Source organism: Sciurus vulgaris (genome assembly GCF_902686455.1).
Source record: "Sciurus vulgaris genome assembly, chromosome: 2".
Lineage (NCBI taxonomy): Eukaryota > Metazoa > Chordata > Mammalia > Rodentia > Sciuridae > Sciurus > Sciurus vulgaris.
This window is the reverse complement of record NC_136462.1, coordinates 190,348,190-190,369,997: the sequence shown is the minus strand read 5'-3', so window position 1 is coordinate 190,369,997 and position 21,808 is coordinate 190,348,190. Positions and strand designations below refer to the sequence as shown.

The 21,808-nt window shown below is 48.3% G+C and overlaps 3 protein-coding genes across 8 annotated transcripts in view; 1 reads left to right on the top strand and 2 right to left on the bottom strand.

The window, feature by feature from the left end:
* ZSWIM1 (zinc finger SWIM-type containing 1) overlaps positions 1-18,991 on the bottom strand; it is a 43,203-nt gene extending 24,212 nt beyond the window's left edge. The window contains exon 1 of one of the 2 annotated variants that reach the window (XM_079126967.1): positions 18,853-18,991. The gene's annotated coding sequence lies outside the window, so the exon portion shown is untranslated. The remainder of the gene's footprint in view (positions 1-18,852) is intronic. The other variant, XM_079126968.1, reaches the window with a different exon arrangement.
* ACOT8 (acyl-CoA thioesterase 8) lies at positions 43-13,357 on the top strand. Of its 2 annotated transcripts, none has more exons than XM_079126974.1 (6): positions 43-233; positions 1,512-1,648; positions 8,287-8,512; positions 10,834-10,991; positions 11,512-11,609; positions 13,121-13,357. In XM_079126974.1, the coding sequence occupies exons 1-6, from the start codon at positions 106-108 to the stop codon at positions 13,199-13,201; spliced, it is 828 nt and encodes a 275-aa protein (XP_078983100.1). In that variant the 5' UTR covers positions 43-105; the 3' UTR covers positions 13,202-13,357. The 2 variants fall into 2 exon arrangements, with proteins under 2 accessions (XP_078983100.1, XP_078983099.1); XM_079126973.1 differs by having other exon boundaries at positions 50-233; positions 11,512-11,706.
* Positions 12,769-20,142, bottom strand: SNX21 (sorting nexin family member 21). 4 transcript variants are annotated; one of them, XM_079126969.1, is made up of 4 exons: positions 20,023-20,142; positions 19,511-19,784; positions 18,853-19,010; positions 12,769-14,433 (listed from the first exon to the last, which is right to left on the bottom strand). In XM_079126969.1, the coding sequence occupies exons 2-4, from the start codon at positions 19,776-19,778 to the stop codon at positions 13,759-13,761; spliced, it is 1,101 nt and encodes a 366-aa protein (XP_078983095.1). In that variant the 5' UTR covers positions 19,779-19,784; positions 20,023-20,142; the 3' UTR covers positions 12,769-13,758. The 4 variants fall into 4 exon arrangements, with proteins under 4 accessions (XP_078983095.1, XP_078983097.1, XP_078983098.1 ...); XM_079126971.1 differs by lacking the exons at positions 19,511-19,784; positions 20,023-20,142 and having other exon boundaries at positions 18,860-19,000; XM_079126972.1 differs by lacking the exons at positions 19,511-19,784; positions 20,023-20,142 and having other exon boundaries at positions 18,849-18,991.
* Positions 20,143-21,808: the final 1,666 nt, after the last annotated feature.

The following is a 21,808-nucleotide window of genomic DNA, read 5'->3' as shown; positions in this document are numbered from 1 at the left end:
GGGACTTCCGGTAGCGAAAGCAATCTGCCGGAAGCGCCGGGATCCTATGTAGATCTCCGTGTGTCCTGCCCAGAGTAGTGTCCCGGCCCGCGGCAAGGAAACAAGATGTCGTCCCCGCAGGTCCTGGACGATGGGCAGGGCAGTGGCGACAGCGGCGATCCCTCTGGGGACCTCCGTAGCGTCCTGGTCACCAGCGTGCTCAGCCTCGAGCCGCTGGACGAGGATCTCTTCAGGTAGCTGGCCGCACCTGCTCCGCATCCCTCCTTTAGGACCGAGACTCCTGATCTCAACTGTCGCCACCGCATGGCCCCCAGCTCCGGGAATAGAACGGGCTTTGTGCGAGGTCCGAGATCTGCCGTTAGGAGAGAACTTGTCCCTGACAGCTGGCCTCGCTGACAACTAGGAGGTCTTGGCGGTCTGGGCACATAAAATGGGGACTGAGATACCCTATTCGCCCGCCTGCCCAGACCCTCCACTGGGCGAGCCAGTCCAGAGTGGGCAGTGATTCGCCCAAGGGCACACAGCTGATCAGGCCTAAAACCTATACACAGCTCCCTGCGAACTCGCTACTCTTTTCCTTTCACATACCCCATCCCCAGCACCATTTGCTGGGGTCTGGTAGCTCATTACTCATTCTGAGGCCTGAGTTTCCTTCCGAGCATCACTGAAGTTAGTGACAGTCTCAGGGTTTTATAACAGCTTTGACCACCAAAGCTCCCACAGGCTTTATTGGAAGCTGTCTTTGATCTCCCTTCCTTCCCACTTAAGGAATTATAATTCACTTGTTGTGGGGGGGAGCTTTATTTGCAGTGCTGTTTATGGAAAATGATAAACTCAGGCTGGATAGGGGGAGACTTTAGGCTCCACAAGCCATGGGCCTCCTATACTGAATAAATCTTTTTACTTCTAGGGCCCAGCCAGGCCTTTTCACTTCTGGGGCCAGATCACAGTATCCTTGTCTGTATAAAATTTTACAGCCTAAGAGACATAGACTTGATGCCTCTGAGGGCCCTTCAGATCCTAGTTCTGAATCTAGATATTGGAAGTAATAGGCTGTTGTATTTGGGGGTGTAAGTGGCAGACCTTAATACAGCCCACCCCCTGCTCAGCTCTTGGGGTTCATTTTGGTCCATTCAAGGCCCTGAGAGACTTCTGCCTTACCCTGGTTTGAAAGAAACACTAGATGTGAGATCAAAAGGCCCAGGCTTGGGATAAACTCTTCGAAAGTGTTCATATCACTTTCAACTTCTGATTCCTATTCTCTTAGTGTAAAGTAAGGGAGTCATTTCATCACCCATAGCTAGAGTCCACAGAAGGATTTGGGTGGTCATAAAGGCTGTGAAATTTTATACAGTGAGGTGAAGGTATTTACCTGGGGGAAGAGTTCATGGCTTTCAGCAGATTCTTTAAACCCCAATAAGGATAAGAGATCCTGCACTAGAGGCTCATCAGAGTCCCACAGAATTTGGCACAGCCTTCAAGTCTTTCCCACTTTCCTCCTCTCCCCACAGAGGAAGGCATTACTGGGTTCCCACCACCCAGCGGCTCTTTGGGGGTCAGATCGTGGGCCAGGCCCTGGTGGCTGCCGCCAAGTCTGTGAGTGAAGACGTCCACGTACACTCCCTGCACTGCTACTTTGTTCGGGCAGGTAAATCCCAGCACCCTGGTCTTGCCTCCCACTCAGCCCTGGTGATCCAGCAGACACTTCTCTCTGGCTTTGGGGGCTGACTGAAGAGAAAGGGTAAGAGATGGGGGAAATGAGAGAAGGGAAAGGAGGAGGGGGAAGAGAGAAACAACCCCTTGCCTAGAGAGGAACTAGGTCTGGGGCCAAGAAAGAACCTTGAACCTCACACCCTCTGAGACTCACTGGGTACTTGTTCTTTGGTTCCTGATGACACAAGACTTTGTTGCTTAACTGCTCCCAGGGGTCTTTTGTTTTTCGTTTTTTATACACCTTCTAATGCCAAGACTGTGCTACAATCTCAGAAAAGTGTTTTAACCTTTGCTAGAGGATTGGCAGCAGGCAGCTTGAGTTGGAGAAGGGTGGAGAAGAGAGATCATCAGTCTGAACAGTTGAGAGATCTAGGGCCACTTCAGTTTTGCAATAATTTGCAATGTGACCTTCGGTGAGATTACCTCCCTCCCCTGAGGCTTGGTGTATTTCACCTGTGAAATGGGGGAGGGATGAGAGCTCAGGTACTTTAGTGGTATGACCTCTGTGGGGTCAAATGAGGGAGAGTAATTAAAAATCCATGCTCTCTAAAAAACGCTCAACAACAAAAATCTTACTTTTCTTCTTTCCCCGTCTCAGTTTACCCGTTTCAAGTACCATTATCTTCAGCATAAACCCACTAGCTGAGAAGATTTTGTCAAATTTTACAATATGTGCTGAGCATGGTGGTACATGCCTGCCTGTAATCCCAGCCACTAGGGAGGTTGAAGCAGGAGGATTGCCTCAGCAATTTTCTGAGACCCTGTCTCAAACTTAAATAAAAAAAGGGGACAGGGATGTAGTTCAGTGGTACAGTATACACTTTTACCTGGTCCCTCATTTTCTTAACCTTTTCTTGCTTGTCCCTCCCAGATAGTCATAGCTATAAAGTATTTGAATATTTCCCTCAGGCCCAGCCTAGTTCTCACTTTGTGCTAGCTGTGAGTAAATATGTATTTAATTACTTCAATTTGATTGTAAGCTCCAGAAGTGCCAGCCTTTTTATATTGTAGTCCTTCTAGCCTAGAGAAATACCTGACTGTTTTGTTTTGTGGATGGGGGCAATACTTGAACTCTCTGAATCTCTCTGTGATGAATTCTGAGTCATGGCAGGTAAATATCTAGTGCAGGGCTTGGCATGTTGCCAATTTTCCATAACTAATAACTATCATTATTTCTTGATAATGAACTTATGGGAGTAATTTAAATATGCATGATATAGAGCATAGCCATGTACATTATCTTCTTTAGTCCTTTTAATCAATGTCTTTTCTTTCTTTCCTCAGTACTGGGAATTGAACCCAGGAATGCTTTACCACTAAGGCACATTGCCAGTCCTTTTTTTTTCTTTCTTTTTTCTTTTTCTCTTTCCACATTTTACCAGACAGACCTTTCTATTTTTCATTTTGAGAGAGGGTCTCACTAAGTTGCTGCGGTTGGTCTTGAACTTGTGATCCTCCTGCCTCAAGCTTTTTATTTTGATTCTAGAATCAGCCAATATTTCATTCCATAAAACTGAAAGAGTGCTCCAATGAGCTGAGCAGAGACTGGTTTTATAGACCTAGAAAGGCTGAAGAGGGGCTGGGGTTGTGGCTCAGTGGTAGAGCACTTGCCTCAAATGTGTGTGAAGCACTGGGTTTGATTCTCAGCACTGCATATAAATAAATGACTAAAAGGTCCATCAACAACTATATATATATATATATATATATATATATATATATATATATATATAGTTTTTTGTTTTTTGTTTTTTTTTAAGGGTGAAGAAGAGACACAAAGAATAAAAAGCACATTGGTCATTTCAAAGCTACTTTCCTTGGGGCTGGAGGTGTAGCTCCGTGGTAGAGCACTTGTCTAAGGCCCTGGGTTCCATCCCCAATGTGCAAAAAAAAAAAAAAAAAAAAAAAAGTTACTTTCCTTGTAAGGTATGAACAGGGAAATAGCAATAGAAAAATAACTTATTTAAATGGTGGACTTTTCTTCTTTTTTTTTTTAATACTAGGGATTGAACACAGGGACACTTTACCGAGCTACATCCCTTTTTTAGTTTTTTGGGTGTTTTTTTTTTTTTTTTTTTTTTTTTTTTGTGTGTGTGTGTGTACCCCAGGGATTGAACCCAGGGACGCTTAACCACTGAGCCACATCTTCAGCCTTTTTTATTTTTTGAGACAGGGCCTCGCTAAGTACTGAGGCTGTCTTTGAACCTGTGATCTCCTGCTTCAGATTCTTGAGCTGCTGGGATTCCAGGTGGGCGACGCAGTACCCAGCCCCTTTTTAGTTATTTTGAGACAGAATCTCACCCTGTTGCTAAAAGCCTCACTAAGTTGCTGAGGTTAGCCTTGAGCTTGTGATCTTCCTGCCTCAGTTTCTAATATCTGGGATGATGGACCTGTGCTACCACACCTGGCAGGAAAATAACTTTTTGGTTAACCTCAGGTTACCTTTTCTCTGTAAGTGGATTAAGGGAACTTTTATGCAAATTGAAACTGACTTGTTTGGGAAATCTGGCTCTCTTTTACTTCTGGTTTCTTTGAAAATCAGATGAACAGCTTAATTTTGTTTTTGGTAACTTGGAACTTCAGCAAGAGTGACTCCATTTAGATTTTTTTTTCCTTTTGGTTATTTTTCATTTTTTAAATATATATATATTCTCCATTTAGAATTTTAGTCTGGTCTGTTGGGGCCCCGTATGAGAACCTAGTCCAAAACAGTGACCTTCTGTAGTGTTTGTTTAAAAATAAACACGAAACTGGGCTTGGTAGCACATGCCTGTAATTCCAGTGACTCTAGAGGCTGAGGCAGGAGGATTGCAAGTTTGAGGCCAGTCTGGGCATGTTAGTGAGACCTTGTCTCAAAGTAAGTGCTGGGTAGGTAGCACACTGATAGAGCACCCCTGGGTTCAGTTACCAGTACTGCCAGTACCAAAACCAAGACCAAAACAAACAACAACAACAACAACAACAAAAAAAACAGGCTAGGGCTAAGGCTTATTGTTATAGTTTTACGTAACAATAAGCTGCAAGACAAAAGGGGAAGCTTTCTTATCAGTTTATGATGTGACCCCTCTACTGGATAAGTAAAATATAATCAGTGTTTCAAGGGGTGGGGGTTGTAGTTCAGTGGTAGAGCACCTGCCTAGCACACGTAAGGCACTAGGTTCAATCCTCAGCACCACATAAAAATAGCTAAAGATAAAACAATGGTATTGTTGTATATCTACAATTAAAAAAATTTTTTTTAATGTTTCAGTGGTTTTTTAGGGGGGAGGGTACAGGGGATTGAACTCAGGGGTACTCGACTACTGAACCATATCCCTAGCCCTATTTTATGTTTTATTTAGAGACGGGGTTGCACTGAGTTGCTTAGTACCTCACTTTTGTTGAGGCTGGCTTTGAACTCGTGATCCTCCTGCCCTAGCTGCTGGGATTATAGGCATGAGCTACTGCACCTGGCTTCAATTATATTTTTAAATAAAGGATGGCAGGCTGGGGTTTCTTGATCATGTATCATAGCAATTCTTTTTCTAAAAGCATGTTCATCAGTTGGGTTTTGTTTTATTTAGTTTTTCTCTACAGAGGTAAAATAATGTACAGCGGTCATTTGACAGTATAAACTTAGACCTTGGAGAATCCAGAGCAGGAGTCAGTAAATATTCTAAAAAGGGCCAGCTGGTAAATATTTTGGGTTCTGTGGTTGAAAGCAACTATAGACAATAGGTAAACAAATGAATATTACTGTATTTCAGAAATTTGTATTTTAAAGCATTTGTTTCCTTTTCTATTCAATGGGGATAAGACCCATTTTGCATCGCCACTGTGAGACCAACACACAAACAGCCTCTTACCTAATGCTGCCTGGCATGTCCCACTTAGTCCATAACCATTGCCTTCCTTTCTTCAGTATGCTCCACGATCTGGTCCAATAGGAATGTCCAAGATTAGGCCTGGAATTCATACTGAAAGATCAGTCACAGTGCTGAAAGTTCTGTGAGCCTCCTAAGGGAATGTGCATTTTAGCTGCACCCCAGGGTGCAGTGGTAGGCAGAGGGACTTCCTTCCCAGTCCCTGAAGTCAGACTGCACATGGATCTCTATCTAGCATCTGGACTCTTGGTAAACATTCCTCAAAGGCCTTTGATCTTGAGGAGCTACTATTCTGATAAAAGCACCCCTATGTGGGGTGGGGGTGGGGCAGTGGCACATTTCTGTAATCCCAGCGGCTCGGGAGGCTGAGGCAGGAGGATCTGGACTTCAAAACCAGCCTCAGCAAAAGTGAGGCGCTAAGCAACTCAGTGAGACCCTATCTCTAAATAAAATACAAAACAGAGCTGAGAATGTAGTTCAGTGGTTGAGTGCCCCTGAGTTCAATCTCCAGTACCACCAAAACAAATAAAAAGGGCTGGGTACTCAGTGATTAGGCACCCCTGATTCAATTCCTGGTACAAAAAAAAGTGCCCCCATGGCAATGCCTGATAGCAGTCAGCCAGGCGAACCAGGCAGGCTTCAGTGATATTTGTTGCTGTTGAGTGAGCCCCAATGCCTGGTTGATTTGGCGTCAGACTGGGGTGCAGAAGGCAAGACTGCTCAGATCTGCCTCTTTCATCTGGAAGTTGAAAAGCTTCCCAAGATGTCTGCTGACCCACACGTCAGCATTCCCCAAGGTAAGCTTGACTCAGAGAAAGTGAGGGACTTTAGGGAGAGTAGGATGGTAGTCTGTCCCTAAAATTTCTCCTTAAGCCAGTGCCTTCCACTCTGCATTGAAGCACAGACATCAGGAGAAGGACCAAGTGACTTCCATTTACATGAGGGATGGTATGACTGACTGACAACAGGTCTTTCCTGAGTGAGACTGAATATACAAACAATGGCCAGACCTTATACAAAATAGAACTCTGATTTCTGATCCACAAGAAGCAGCAACCAGTGTAAGAAATCAACCTACTACCAGGCATGGTAACTCATGCCTATAATCCCAGTGACTCAGGAGGCTGAGACAGGAGAATCCCCAGTTTGAGGCCACGCTCAGCAATGTGGCAAGGCCCTAAGCAATTTAACGAGACCTGTCTCGAAAGAAAAAAGAAAAAAGGGCTAGGTATGTGGCTCAGTGATAAAGCACCTCTGGGTTCTATCCCCAGCACCAAACCAAACCAAACAAACAAACAAACAAACAAAAAAAAACAAGAAGCTAACCTACTGTTTGCCAATCAGACCTGGAGGAAGACAGACCACTCTAGTGACCAGACCAGAAAGCAAATATCAGCACCAAACAGCCAAGACTTGATGAATAAGTGACAGCTTCCCTAATTTTTACCTGTTTCCCAACTTGGGATCAACTGGAGAAAGCCAAATATGGACCCCTAACCAAAAACATGAAATGTTCCACTTCTAATTTGCCCACATACAGCTTCCCCATACCAACAGCCTCCAATCAGGGCACACCCAACATGTTTCCTTTTTTTCACTTTAGAGTTTCCCCACACCTCTGCCTTCCTTTGAGTTTCTGCTGAAAGCAAGTGATGGTGGCTGACTTACTGCTGTATCATGCTCTGAATAAATAGCCTTTGCGCGTTCTCAAAAAGAAAAGAAAAGATCTGGGCTTGGTGGCACACTCTGGTAATCACAGCTACTTGGGAGTGTGAAGAAGGATGATTACAAATTCAAGACCAGCCTGGTCAAGTTAGCAAGACCCTGTCTCAAAATAAAAATGGGGATAGTGGTGCACATCTGTAATCCCGGTGGCTGGGGAGGCTGAGGCAGGAGGATTGCCAGTTCAAAGCCAGCCTCAGCAATTTAGCAAAGCCATAAACAAGTTAGTTGAGGCCCTAAGCAAGTTAGCGAGAGCCTGCCTCTAAATAAAATACAAAAAGGGGCGGTTAGGGATGTGGCTCAGTGGTTAAGTGCCCTTGGGTTCAATCCCCAGTTCCAATAAATAAGTAAAATGGGGAGATGGGGAGCTCATGGGTGTAGCTTAATGATAGGGTGCTTGCCAGCATATTCTAGACCCTGGGTGGATCCTCAACTCCCTCCCCCCAACACAAAAGAAAACCAGAAAAATAAGCAACGGGTCAGGTTTCTTGACCTGAAATCTAGAAGAATGGTTTAAGACTCATGACAAGATTCTAGGCAAGGATGTGTCAAGACAAAAGCTGGAAGTATTTATTTAACAAACACTTTTAAAGAGCATTTACCATGTGCCAGATATTATTCTGAATGCTTTACAACTATTAACTCACTTAATTCTTATTAAAATCTGAGGTATGAGCACTATGATAATCCCCATTTTACAAATGATTATATTGCTCAGAGAAGTTAAATGGCTTTTCCAGGGTCACAGAGCTGGGGAGTGGCAAAGCCAATATCCGAAAGCAGGAAATCCAGCAGTCCCTGTGTTCTGTGCTGTTGGTAGGGAGGAGCGCCCCCTGCACAGGGAGCAGCCTGATGACAGGGCCTGAGTCAGTAGCTTCCAAGAAGAACAGAATGGAGGACAAACAGAACAGAGGTGACTGTCTTGGGACCATGACAAGACTCACAGAGCTTACTCGGGGCTTACTTGTGTCCTTTGTGCCTTCTGTAGGAGATCCAAAGGTGCCCGTGCTGTACCAAGTGGAGCGGACACGAACGGGGTCAAGCTTCTCGGTGCGCTCCGTGAAGGCTGTGCAGCATGGCAAGCCCATCTTCATCTTCCAGGCCTCCTTCCAGCAGACCCAGCCCAGCCCTGTGCAGCACCAGTTCTCCATGCCCGCTGTGCCGCCACCAGAGGAGCTGCTTGACCACCAGGCCCTCATTGACCAGTATTTAAGGTGGGAGACCTGGAGACTCAGGGACGTGTTTTCAAACTGTTGCACCTGTTAGTGGGTCATGAGTTCCTTTAGTGAGTCCTGACCATGCATTTAAACATAAAAACTAGAGGGACTTGGGGTGTTGCTCAGCTGCCAGAGTGCATGCCTAGCATGCAGATTGAATTCCCAGTGCCAAAGCCAACTCCTTCTCTCTCTCTCTCCCTCTTTCTCTCTCTCTCTACACACACACACACACACACACACACACATAATTATTTTTATTATTATTAAACCAGAGCCAGGCATGGTGACTCACACAGCACTAGGGTGACTAAGGCAAGAGGATCATAAGTTCAAGGCCAGCCTCAGCAACTTAGCAAGACCCTGTCTCAAAATAAAAAGAACTGGGAATGTAGTTCAGTGGTAAAGCTTAATGGGTTCAATTCCTAGTAGCAAAACCAACCAACCAACCAACCTAAAAGATATTGGAGTGTAATGTATGTAATGAGGGGAAGAATCCTTTTGTGACACTTTTCCCATTGTTTGTGTTTCTGGTTTGTGTGAACAGATGAGCCTGTGTGTGTTGGGTCGTGACATAAAACACCGAGCCTACTCTCAGTGAGTGCAGGCACTGTTACAGCTTTCCTGGTTGTTAAAACATTGAAGTACTTCACCACTTGGTAAATAACCTCTTCTCCAGTCCCCCAAGTGGTCTCTCTTCCCCTTCAGGGGCTTGATTCAGCAGCTCTGGGGTTAATGCCTGGTAATGGGGAGTGTCCTCTACAGCCCTGGTGCAGAGCTATGGCTCACTCCTTGGTCACTACCTTTGCTTTAGTGCATGTTATATATTTTGACTATCCACTTGGTAAAGTATATTTCTCATTTGGAGCATAGTCAGTAAAGTTTGAAAAAGGCTGGTGCATGGAAAGAACTCTGGGTCCAGACACAGGACACATGGATTCTGGCCAGGGCTGTGCCTGTTGATTCTCACTTACTGTGGGAACAGAGGCCCTAACTTCTTTATCTAAAAAATGAGAATGGTCATTTTTGTGCCCCTGCTTCCCAGCCGCATGACAGGGGAGTAGGTGTGGGATGGATTGGGGCTTGGGAGCCTAATGGCCAGAATTCACATCTAGACTCTGTCTCTAGTAGTTATGACTTTGGGCAAGCTGTTTGCTCACTCTGGGCCTGTACCCTCAGTTATAAAATGGTGCTAATCATAATCCCTACCTCATGCGACTGCTGTGAGGATTAAATAAGGTACAAGACATAAGGCATGTCAGGAGTGATAAATTGTGTTTGTACCTCTCGTATTAGAAAGGAGTAAGCCGGAGACCTGGTGTGTGGTTGGAACTCAACAAATGTTTGCTGAAATAAAGGAAGACATTGTTAAAGGACCCTGAATTTAGAGTCATGCTCTTCAGTAAGGTAGCCACTAGCCACGTGTGGCTATATTAAATCAACTAAGAAGGAAGTGACAAGTCTGTTCCTCAGTTATCATAGCCAGATTCAAGCACTCAGTAATCACCTGTAGCAAGTGGCTATCAGAGTGGACAGCACAGGTAAACATTCCTTCATCCCTGAAGGTTCTGCCGGAGAGCGCCCAGAGAACAGGTAAATGTGGCAAGCCTGTGAGGAGCACTGATGGCAGTTGTTGCTGTGCTGAAGTGATGTCCCTGGAAATGGGCATCTCTCCCAAGGGACATGAGGCTCCCTGCTGTTCAGGGTTAGGTGACTTGAGTTAAGCGTATGGGCTGTGGAGCCAGCCTGCTTGAGTTCAGATCCTGCCTTCTCCACTCTGAGTGAGTTATGTGGGTTCTCTGTGCTTATTCATTTATCAAATAGGAGTGAATGTGGTACTGTCTCAGGAGGTTATTGTGAGGAATGAGTTGTATGTGCACCGCTTGGAATTCTGTCTCCAAGGGTGTGGCCTTGCTACAGTGATGTGCTGGTTTTAGATGCATCATCTCATTTTTTTTTCCCCCAGCATTCACTATGAAAGGTAACTACCATTCACATTCGCAGATAAGGAGATAGACTCAGAGAGATTACTAACTGGCACATAGCCACATGACTCTTAAGTTGCAGGGAAGGGATCCAGCCTACCACTTTTTTTTTTTTTTTTTTTGTGGTGCTGGGGATCGAACCCAGGGCCTTGTGCTTGCAAGGCAAGCACTCTACCGACTGAGCTATCTCCCCAGCCCCAGCCTACCACTTGAGAAAGGGAGCCCTTGGGGATCAGGAGTTCCTGTTGGAAGCATGAGGGGTATCAGAAGAGACAGCATAGATGAGGAGCTCCCACTCTCCTTGGGTCTTCCTGCCCCTCTTCCCTTTACTTTCAGGGACCCTGACCTCAAAGAGAAGTACCGAGTGGGGCTGAACCGAATTGCTGCCCAGGAGGTGCCCATTGAGATCAAGCTGGTAAATCCACCCACCCTGAGCCAGCTGCAGAGAATGGAACCCAAACAGATGTTCTGGGTGCGAGCCCGGGGCTATATTGGTAAGAGGACCCATGGATTGGAGGAAAATACTCTCCAGGGTTCTAGGCCTGCCATTTATTTGCCCTGTGTGGCCTTGGGTATGTTACTTCCCGTCTCTGGGCTGGTTTCCTTATCTGCATGATGGGGGAAGTTGACTCAGCTCACCAGAGTCCTTTGCATGGGGAGAATGGGGATATCATTGGAATTTCAACGTAGGCCCTTTCTGGGGAAGGCAAGACAACTTTCTGAGGTGCTTACAGATCTGCTAACCATAAGGTGCCTTTGTGCACTCTGGAAGATGTCCCCTCCAGGATTCAGAGTGGGAGGCTTGGGAAGGCCGGATTTTAGTCCTCACTGGTCCCCACCCTCCTCCATTTCCACCTCCTTTGTCCTTTCATGACGCATACATGTACCATGGGCCAGGTGCAATGACTGGTTTACACATCTGTGCATGGCAGTCCCCTTTTCCCCCAGCTCCCTGCAGGTCCTGAGCTGTAAAGCCCAGGAGCCCAGGGCTGATGGGGCTGGAACCTGTTGCAGGGGAGGGCGACATCAAGATGCACTGCTGCGTGGCTGCTTATATCTCAGACTATGCTTTCCTGGGCACGGCACTGCTGCCCCACCAGTGGAAACATAAAGTGCACTTCATGGTCTCACTGGACCACTCTATGTGGTTCCATGCCCCCTTCCGAGCCGACCACTGGATGCTCTATGAGTGCGAGAGCCCCTGGGCTGGTGAGTGTGGGGCCACGTGGGACAAGGGCACCAACTTTGGGGTGGTAGGGATCCTGCTCTCTTGGGTGATGCTGTGCCCTACCCAATGCCAGGGGGAGACTGCACAGGTCACTTCCCCTCCTGCCCCTCCAGGCTTCAGCATACTCGTCTTCAAAACAGCAGAGTGAGCAAGTGTCAGCTCACTCTTTCTGTAACATGCTGGGCATATGATTCACTTTATCCCAGAGACTCAGTTCTAGTCCCCAAACCATTTCACATTCTCTGTATGAACTTGGATAAATCGTGTCTCTTCTGTGAACCTCAGTTTCCCCATCTAAACAGATTTTCCTACACATTTCAGTGGAGTCTAAACCTGGTAATCCATCAGATTGCTACTTGAGGGGAAGCTTTTTAAAAATAGATTCTAATTCTACCAAGATTCGGACTCAGCAGGTCTTAGATGAATTCCAGGAAACTGAATTTTTAATAAGCTTTCTAAGTGATTCTGCTGATTTATGGTTGGGGGCTTCAGAACCGTGGCTTCCTTTCCAGTGAAATACATTTCAAACGAAGAAAAGCTCTGCTTTATAAACAGGGGCAAAACTTAAGGAACTCTATACACTCAGGAGAGGGGTTCTCTCAAGTACCAGTGGCATCTTAGTGGTTAACCACCTTGAGGGCTGGGGATGTGGCTCAGTGGTAAAGCACTTGCCTGACATGCCTGAGACTCTGGGTTCAAATCCCCACCACTGCAAAAAGAGAAAAAGAAAAGAAATATATAACATTGACGTTAGGACACCTGGATTCAGGATTAACCTGCTCCTGGGGCCAAGTTCTCGAGCCTCTTTGGACTTTAGTGTCATTGTCAGGAAAATGGAACAAATGAAGGGGATTTCATTTCTCTACTGTGAACTCAGCAGTTCTCATTCATGAACATGAACTTGGGCCCAAAGCTAGCAAGGAGAAAGCCTCTAGGTAGTGAGGGGGTGGAGGCCAGACCTCCTGGTCTCAGGTCATCTCCCCTAAGTGTCTTCCCTTTGGTGGTAGCAGTGCTGGTGTTTCTCATGAATTTCCAGTCTGGAGGACTTTGCACGGTTTATTATAAAAGGAACTAACAGGTTTCCTAACACAGTGGCCAGGGGTGCAGCATCTGCTTGGCCAAGCTATTGGAGACTTCTCAGGGTTCCTCCCTCAGTGATCTTTTTGCAGAAGTGCAGGGACATGTGAAAGTGTTTTTGATGTCAGGTGGGGTTCCTGTTGGAGGAGAACCCCAGTGACTGCCCATAATAGGCTCAGAAAGGAGTCCTCAGAGCAGCCACAACATTGGGCCTGCCCTTGTGTGGGGCAGCCTTGTCCGGCCCAGACGCTTTGCAAGAAGGACATTTGGCTGTGCTGGAGCAAAGAAGGCTGTTCTCACCGGTCTCCTCACCCACAGGTGGCTCTCGGGGGCTGGTCCACGGGCGGCTGTGGCGTCGGGATGGGGTCCTGGCTGTGTCCTGTGCCCAGGAAGGTGTGATCCGAGTAAAGCCCCGAGTCCCCGAGAGCAAGCTGTAGCCAGAGGTACCAGCTTGGCTGGGTCTTCAAGGACCTCCCTTCTACCACCATTTTTGAGGTGGGGCTCTGTGGAGGGCTGGACCTTCTGCCCCTCACACTAATAAAGAGACTGACACCACTGGAGCGGCTGGCCTTTAATTTCCTTGGGCCAGAGCTACAGCCCTTCCTCTGGCTCTCAACTGCAGACTTCAGTCAGGCTGACTTGCTGGTTTGGAGGCCCATGGAAAAAGGCACGTTCATCCTGACCTGGGCCACGGGTCCGGGCTGTGAATAAGCTGGAGGGGCTGTGTCAGACTTGCTCCTTGTACCATTCCCTGGGTGCCAACCCCAGCCAAAGCTCCTTAGCCCAGCTCGACAACAAAATTTCTTCTGTCCACTGCAAATTGTCTGTGGAGCTCCTAGGGGCTCCTGTATCCCCTGCAGACTTCTAGCTGCTTTCCATGTCCTCCTCTTCAGTCTCCCACCCCGCAAATGTTGGGGCAGCCCCTCTCCCCACAGTGGCTTTAAGACTAGACAGGGCTAGCCCAGCACCTCCTTGATGAGCAATTCTTTGAGACTTGGGGGTGGTGTGGGGGTAAGGCCTGCCTCCTGCAGGGCCTGGAGCCGGGCCTCTGAGTGGCGTTTGTCCAGGCCCAGGCGCCAGGAGAGCCGGACATGGGCCTCTAGAAAGGGTGCCAGAAGAGTATGGGGGCTCTTGTCTCCCAACAGCTGCAGGGCCTTCTCACAGCAAGCTCGGGCCTCCACAGGGTCCTCCAGCTCCTGGTGGCACACAGCCAGCCCAGCCAGGGTTAGCAGAGGACGGTCTGGGCCAGAGGGGGCATCCAGCTGGGTCTGCAGCTGCCAGGCATTGGCCCAGAGTGCCAGGGCCTCACGATAGAGGCCAGTACAGGTGAGGCTCTGTGCCCGCTGCAGCTCTGGCAGCACAAAGAAGTCCTGCAGGTCTGGGGCATGGCGTAGCTCAGGCACCGCCTGCAGGTGGCCCAAAAACTGTTCAAAGGCTCTGCTACGGCGGGCAATCGTCTCTGCGGTAAAATTCCGGCGCAGGCGCTTACGGGGGAAGGAGATGGCAGCCATAGGGCCCCGGAACTGTCGCTGCAGATTTCGGTGCAGCCGCTCAAAGTCTGAGTAGCGACGAGAGATCTGGGCTGGCTGGCGATCTGGTGGCCCTGGACCCATCACGGCGAGGGTGTAGAGCTGCAGGAAGGGCAGGTGTCAGAGCAGGTGCAAACTGCCCACAGGCCTCTTCCCTCCCTACTCCCACCGCAGTTCTGCTCCCCCACCTCTTCTTCCCTTCCTCTGGGACTGGGCCCAGAAGGGTAGGGCAGTGGCTAGGAAGCCCACTCCCATCTTACCTGAGGCTTGTCTGAAATGACCCAGGCCCAAGGCAGCACAGGGAAAGAAAGACAGAGATGAGCTTCAGTGCTTGGGGTTGCTGCCCCTACCCCCCGTTCTGGGAAGTTCCCTCTTCCCATAGACAGTTAGTTCTGATGGCCCTCTGGAAAACCAGGGGTGAGTTAAAACCCAGGCCAATCTCTTGGGCCTGAGCCAACTTAAGGCGCAGCTGAGAGCAGTACTGTGCTGTGCACACAGCGCCTCCCACACTCATAGGGCTGTGAGACTGTTCCAAGCCGGAGGGAGGACAGGGCCTCAGACTTCTCTAAGAGCAGTGGGCCAGGAGTTTACCGGACCAAGACTGAAGTGCTGATCCCAGCTCAGCCTCCCTTCCTCCCTCTGTGACCACAGGCAAGGCAATCAACCTCTGGGTCTACCTTGGTCTCTAATGAATGAAGTGCTGGGTCAGGTACAAGTGCAAGTGTTAGTACATGAGGGTTTTTTTTGGTGTGGGGTGGTAACTGGGCATTGAACTCACTGAGCTACATCCCCAGCCCTTTTTATATGTTTGTTTATTCATTTTTGGTCCTAGGGATTAAACCCAGGGGTGCTTTACTACTGAGCTAAGTCCTCAGCCCTTTTTATTTTTTGAAACAGGGTCTTGCTAAGTTGCTTAGGGCCTTTCTAAGTTGCTGTGGCTGGCCTCAAACTTGCAATTCTCCTGCCTCAGCCTCCTGAGCCACTGGGATTTTAGGTATATGTTACCACATCTGAGTTTTTAAAGGTGCTAAGCTCCAGCTATACTGCAGAGATGGGAGGTGATTCCTCCCTTTTAATTGTTTTCATTTTTCTTATCTGAGAAAAGGGTCTCCCTTTGTTGTTCAGGCAGGCCTCAAATTCCTAGGCTCAAGCGACCCTCCCACCTCAGGCATTTGAATAACTGGGACTGCAGGTGTGTGGTACCACTCCTGACTTCTTTTTAAATCTCTGACTATAAACTGAGAAGCTCTCAGTTTTTTTTTTTTTTTAATTTATTTATTTTTATTTTTTCCTGGTACTGGGGTTGAACCCAGGGGTTCTACCATTGAGCCACACCCCCCAGCCCTTTTTATTTTGAGATACAGTCTCACTAAGTTACTAAGGGTCTTCCTAAATTGCTGAGGCTTCAGCTTGAACTTCTGATCCTTCTGCCTCAGCCTCCTAAGTCCCTGGGATTACCGTGCCAGGCTTCAGTTTGGTTTTTAAAAGGCGATTCTCGGGTTGGGGTTGTGGCTCAGAGGTAGAGTGCTTGCTAGCATGTGTGAGGCCCTGGGTTTGATCCTTGGCATCACATAAAAATGAAATGAAGGTATTGCGTCCACCTACAACTAGAAAATATATTAAAAAGAAAAAAGGCAATTCTCAGGTCAGGACCTTTTTCAGGCAACAGCACGTGGGAGGATTGAATGCTGTGGTTCCATTTTCACTACTTTTATGGTTAGCTTCTCTTTATGGCAAATGAAAATTTTCACATAGAGTAAGTGCTGTAAGGTTGGATTTTAAACTTATTTTATGAAAACATGTTCATTTAAAGAAAAACGTTAAGCAAAGAATGGTGCTAGGAGCATTTTACCTGGGACAAGAATGGCCAATGTGGCACCAGAATGATGGAGGCTTGGGAGACTCTGAACAAGGTGGTCACTAAGCTTCCCCCCAGCCCAGAGAACCTGAAGATAGACTGAGACTAATGGGATTAATGCAGGAATACTAACACCAAACCCAGCTTTTTCTTTTGAATTTATTGTGTGAAACTGCCAATATTCTAGCCACCCCTGGTCAGTTAGCTTTGCTTACTATATTTTCTTGAAAATTCACAGTGTACTTTTTAAAAAACTATCTTTTTAGTTGTCAATGGACCTTTATTTTATTTATTTATATGCCGTGCTGAGGAGTAAACCCAGTGCCTTGTACATGCTAGGCAAGCACTCCATTACTGAGCCACAATCCCAACCCTCTCAGTGTACTTTTTATTTTATTTTATTTAGGTACTAGGAATTGCACCCAGGGGAATTTTATCACTGAACACACCCCCAACCCTTTTTGGTAGATTGAGACAGGTAAGTTACTAAGGCTAGCCTAGAACTTGTAATCTTCCTGCCTTTGCCTCCTGAGTCACTTGGATTTCAGGCATGTACCACCACACCCAGCTGGCTTAAAATACTCATTATTTTATGTAATCCTTATAATGTCCCACCAATACAGGAAATAATGATAGTAGTTCCATTAACTGAACACTTACCCCGGGCCTTGTACTATACCAAGCACTTTTCCTTCTATGATTTCATTTAATCACAACCGCATTCCAAGAAAGGTGTCCTTATCTCTGTCAGCAAAGAAGCAGGCTCAAAGAGGAGGTAAAGGCCTCAAAGACTTACCCCAGCTACCACAGCTGGCAAATGGCCTAGCTAACATTCAACCCAGGTTGACAGGATTCCAAAACCTGTGCTTGTCACCCTCCCCACAGGTTATATAGAAACTCAGGGTGCCCATTGAACAGAGGAAGTGACTTGCTTCTCCGCAGGCCGGGACAAAATAGTTGGCCATCCTGCTATTTTTTTCCCATATGGGTACCCAGAGTCATCTCCATTCCTTCCTACCTCTGAGCTGCTCCTTGATGTCTGATCTTTGGTGTCCCTTCCCTATGTATGACCCCTTGCTCACCCCAGAGTTCTGGGACCTTTGCCATTTAAGATTAGATCATCAGGGGCAGTGGGGTAGCTCAGCGGTAGAGCACATTCTCAGCATGCAGGAAGACCTGGGTTCAGTCACCAGTGTGCGCACACAAAAAGGCTGGATCATCAGACTCAATCCCTGCTCAAATTGGAACAGCCACCCCATGGGTGTGGCCCTTGTTACTAAGAGCAACAGAGATGGGTGGAGAGGCCCAAATGTGGGCCAGGGCTCTGGGCCCCCTTCCTGCTGAGTCAGAGGTGCAGGAGGGTAGTGAAGAGGGAGTGAGAAGCAGGGAGCCGCGCAGTCAGGAAGGGCCAGCGCAGCTGGGTGTCAGGCTCCACAGGGAGCAGAACCTGGCAGACCTCACTCTCCATGTCAGTTTCTCTCCTCCACAGCAAGGAAAACAGATCCCAAGGCCCCCCTGCAGACTCTTCCCCCTAACCCCTATCAGACCCCCCAAGTCTAGCCCCTAAGGACCATTCCACACAGGATTCCATGTAGAACGGTAGGATTATTCCACATGGTGTGGGTGCTGGAGAATTGATTCACCTGAGTTATGAGGGGGCCACAGCAGGCCCTAGATGCCCGACATTTCCAATCCAGTTAAATAGTTAGACATGATTCAAAATGCTTGGGTCCAGAAGAGTTTCAGATTTTGGATTTTGGAATCTTGCTATATACGTAATGAGGTATCTTGGGGATAGTACATAAATCTAAATTCAAAATTTACTTACAGATCACATGTACCTTATACACATAGCCTAAAGGTTGTTTTACCCTTTGTGTGTGTGTGGTGCTGGGCCTGAACCCAGAGTCTCTTGAGCATGCTAGGCAAACGCTCTATCACTGAGTTACACCCTCAGTCTGCTTTTATACAGTATTTTTAGTTTGTCTGTATTTTGATTGTCAGGTGTGGCATTTAACTTGTGGCATCATGTTGACACTCAAAAAGTTTCAGATTTCAGAGCATTTCAGATTTCAGATTTTCAGACTGGGGATGTGGACCCTGAATAGCTACCGCTTTATTGAGCACCTCACAATGCCAGGAACAATGTCGAGGGCTCTTTGTGCATTGTTTCATTTGACTCCTGCTCGAATCCTCTGCATTATCCCCATTGCTCTAACGAGTAAACTGGGGGTTGTCAAAATCACACAGCCCACCCAAGGTCAAATAGCTGGTAGCAATAAGTGAGTTGTGACTCTAGGCTGATCTGGGTCCAAAGCACATTTCCTTAACCACTAACCTGTGTAACTGGCTCTTAAGTCTGTATCTTGCTACAGTTGCAAAAACCCTGGGGAAAGGAGAAAGCACACATACTAGTTCTCTTAGTCCCAAAACTGGGACAGGAGGCAGGTCTCCCACTTTACTCAGTCTCAGAGAAACTAAGTCATTTGCCCAAGGACTTGCTCAAGTCACATCCCCTTTCTGGCCTCAGTTTTCCCATCTGTAAAATAGGGCAGCCATGTATAACTACACAACCAGAACTTCCATCAAGTTCGAGTCTTCCTTGCTTTCTCTTGGCCAGACTGATAGACTCACAGCCCAGGTGTTCCTGGAACCTCACTCACCACGTACTTGGAGGGTGGGTCTTTGACAACGTTAGCGCTGGTCACCTCAAAGAGCAGCCGCTGGGGTACCAGGGTGTTCCGAGATTTCTTCCAGAAGTCCTGTAGCTGCCGGGTTAGGAGTTGACTGCCTCGTTGCCCATCAGGTGGGGGGCTCCGTTCTGCACAAGAACATGACCAGTCATATCAAGGGGCCTAGGGTCAACATAAACCGCATGCCATGACTTCACTCATCCAAAGTGAAGTAGGCTTTATTCCCCATTTTTCCAGATATGAGAACTGAGGGTCAGAGAGGCACCTGGTACCAAACACCATTCCTGACTGACAGTGGGTAGTTAATATCTCCACCCCCCCCCCGCCCCCTCCTCCCCGCAAACATCGCTGGCACATCATTACCGTTTGTATCCAGGTCCTGTGCATTTAATACGCTTAAAAACCCTGAGATGGAAGTGATCTCTCTCATTTGACATAAGGGAAATCTTGGATCAAAGGGGTGCTGTGACTCTCTCAAGGTCACACTGCCAAGAGACAGGCGCTTAAAGAAGTGTCAGCGTGTCAGGTGGATCAACTCAGAGGCTCAAGATGCTCTTGGGACCGGGGCTGGGATGGCGGCCTAACCTAACCCCGGCGTTCCCGTCTCTCGCCTGTCTCCCACACTTGCCTGTGTCTTCTCCCGAGGTTCTGTCCCCGGCCGACGGCGAGTCCGGGCCGACCTCCTCGTCGTCCTCGCCCTCGTCCTCGTCATCCTCGTCGTCCTCAGCGCTGGTAAAGCTGAGGGTGCCGCTGAGACGGGAGGACAGGCCCTCGGCGTCGTCGTCCTCCAGCTCGGAGGTCTCCGGGAACTGCTCGGCCTCTGGGCCCGCCGCCGCCTCACCCGGGCCATCGCTGGCCAGGGCGTGCCGCAGCCGGTGCAGGAGCCGCGAGGCCATGGCACCCTGGGGGGAGCGGGCGACTCTAGGTCCGGGGCGGGGGCGGGAGGAGGACCCCCGCCCGGCTCGGGAGCAAGGGCGGGGCCCAGGCCGGAGGAGGAGGGGCGCCGCGGAGGCCCCGCCCCTGCCCGCTGCGGGCGCCGCACGCCCGGGGACCCTGCGGGTCGCAGCTTGCCCCGACCCACGCCCCTCTCCCCGGCGCGCCGGGGACCCTGGTCCTGACTTCCCCGGTCACGCGCTCTACCTCCAGCGTCCTGGGCGTACTCAGGGCGCGCCACTCCCAAGGGGTCCCGATGCGGCCTCCAGCGGCTTCAGGAGGCCGACGGGCCCTGGCGGCTCCAGCACCGCTCGGGCCGCTTCCTGCCGCCGCCCCGCCTCCGGCCCCGCCCGCTCCCCGGAGCCTCCCGGGAATCCCGGGCCCTTGTCCGAGAGGGACTTGAGAATCCTGGATCGGCTGAGGGAGCCCCAGGTCTCCCGCGGGAGTGGCGCTCACCTTTCTTGAATCCGCGCCTCCGAGAGTCCCAGGAGAGCACTAGGCTACCCCCAGTGTTCATCCAGCGCTTCTCCAACCTCCCCCGCGCCCTGGGATGGGGATGATTGAACTCCGGGGGCTCTACCACTGGGCTACACCTCCAGCCCTTTTTATTTACTTATTTTTAAGTTTTGAGATGGGGTCACGCTTAATTGACCGAACTGATCTTGAACTTGTGATCCTCCTACCTTGGCCTCAGCCTCACGAGTAGCTTGGATTATGTGCACAGCGCATCCGGTACTCTATAACTTTACAACGTAATTATGTGATTTAAGAAAATCGAAGTCAAGAGAAGACGGTTGGACTCTAACATCACTAAGCCTTGACCTCATGGAGCCTAAAATTTCTTATGTAAAACAGGAACAATAAGAAGCATTTTCTAGTTTTGGCTTTTGTTACTGTGTTGGCTCTGGGATTGAACCCAGGGCCTATAGAGCATAGTAGGCAAGCAATCTACTACTGAGCTATACTCCCAGCTCCTAATTTCACCGCTTTTGTAAGAGCTTTAGTCTAGTGCTTCACGCAGGGCAATTACATAATAATCATTGTTTCCCATGCTTTCCGCAATCTCATTTGAACCTCACACATGAGAAATAGGAGCACCGGGAAACCCAAAGAAGCTGAGTTGCTAGTCCAAGATCACACAGCTTGCCAGAGGTGTCCAAGTATGGGACCTTGGAGCCCGTGTCCCCTGAGTTCTGCATATTGTTCTTTCCCAGGCATTGGTCCTGATAATCTCAGCAGCTCCTCTGGAGCTCTGTGGTTTATTTTTTAATTTTTTTTTGGTACTGGGGATTGAACTCAGGGGTACTCAACCACTGAGCCATATCTCCAGCCCTTTCTTATATTTTATTTAGTGACACAGTCTCACTGAGTTTCTTAGGGCCTCAATAAGTTACTGAGGTTGGCTTTGAACTTGAAATCCTCCTGCCTCAGCCTCTTGAGCTGCTGGGATTACAGGCAGGCGCCACCAAGTCCGGCTGTGGTTTATCTTTTACTGCAGGGCAACCACTGGTCAAGAAAAATTCTTCTTGTTTCCAGTCAGAATACCTAGATATCAGTCCCTAGCAGGGCAGATTTTGCTAGTTACACAATAAAACAGTTTCTTTGGCAGCAGCTCCCATGTTTGAGTGACACCGGCGAGAGGGTGGGGAAAATACTTTTGAATGAGAACCACCCTCCTTGGCCTCTATATGAGCAGAAGGGTCTCATCTTTCAGTTCCACTCTGTCCTTCATCCAGTTCTCAGTTCTTTGCATATTTTCATCTCACCCTCCCATCATCCTGGGGAGGAGGGATGGATAATCATGGTCCATTTTGAAGATGAAAAAAACTAAGGCATATTTACTTCCCAGACTCCACCTCTGGGAAATAAAGGAACTGGAATTTAAGTTCAAGTCCATAGTTTCAGAGCTTTAATTCCTCTTTGTTTGGCTTACAGGCAGGGTGTTGGGGTAAAAAAGACACTCTTCATTTATTCACTGAACACTCGCTCATTC

Excerpts from the sequence above, each read along its gene's own strand:
- ACOT8 (XM_079126973.1), top strand. The coding sequence starts at position 106 with ATGTCGTCCCCGCAGGTCCTGGACGATGGGCAGGGCAGTGGCGACAGC. Across the intron at positions 1,649-8,286 it reads CTGCTACTTTGTTCGGGCAG|GAGATCCAAAGGTGCCCGTG; the intron begins GTAAATCCCAGC and ends TGCCTTCTGTAG. Across the intron at positions 11,707-13,120 it reads GTGCGAGAGCCCCTGGGCTG|GTGGCTCTCGGGGGCTGGTC; the intron begins GTGAGTGTGGGG and ends CCTCACCCACAG.
- SNX21 (XM_079126969.1), bottom strand. The coding sequence starts at position 19,778 with ATGGCCTCGCGGCTCCTGCACCGGCTGCGGCACGCCCTGGCCAGCGAT. Across the intron at positions 19,011-19,510 it reads AACCTCGGGAGAAGACACAG|AACGGAGCCCCCCACCTGAT; the intron begins GCAAGTGTGGGA and ends GTTCTTGTGCAG. Across the intron at positions 14,434-18,852 it reads ACCCACCCTCCAAGTACGTG|CTCTACACCCTCGCCGTGAT; the intron begins GTGAGTGAGGTT and ends CCCTTCCTGCAG.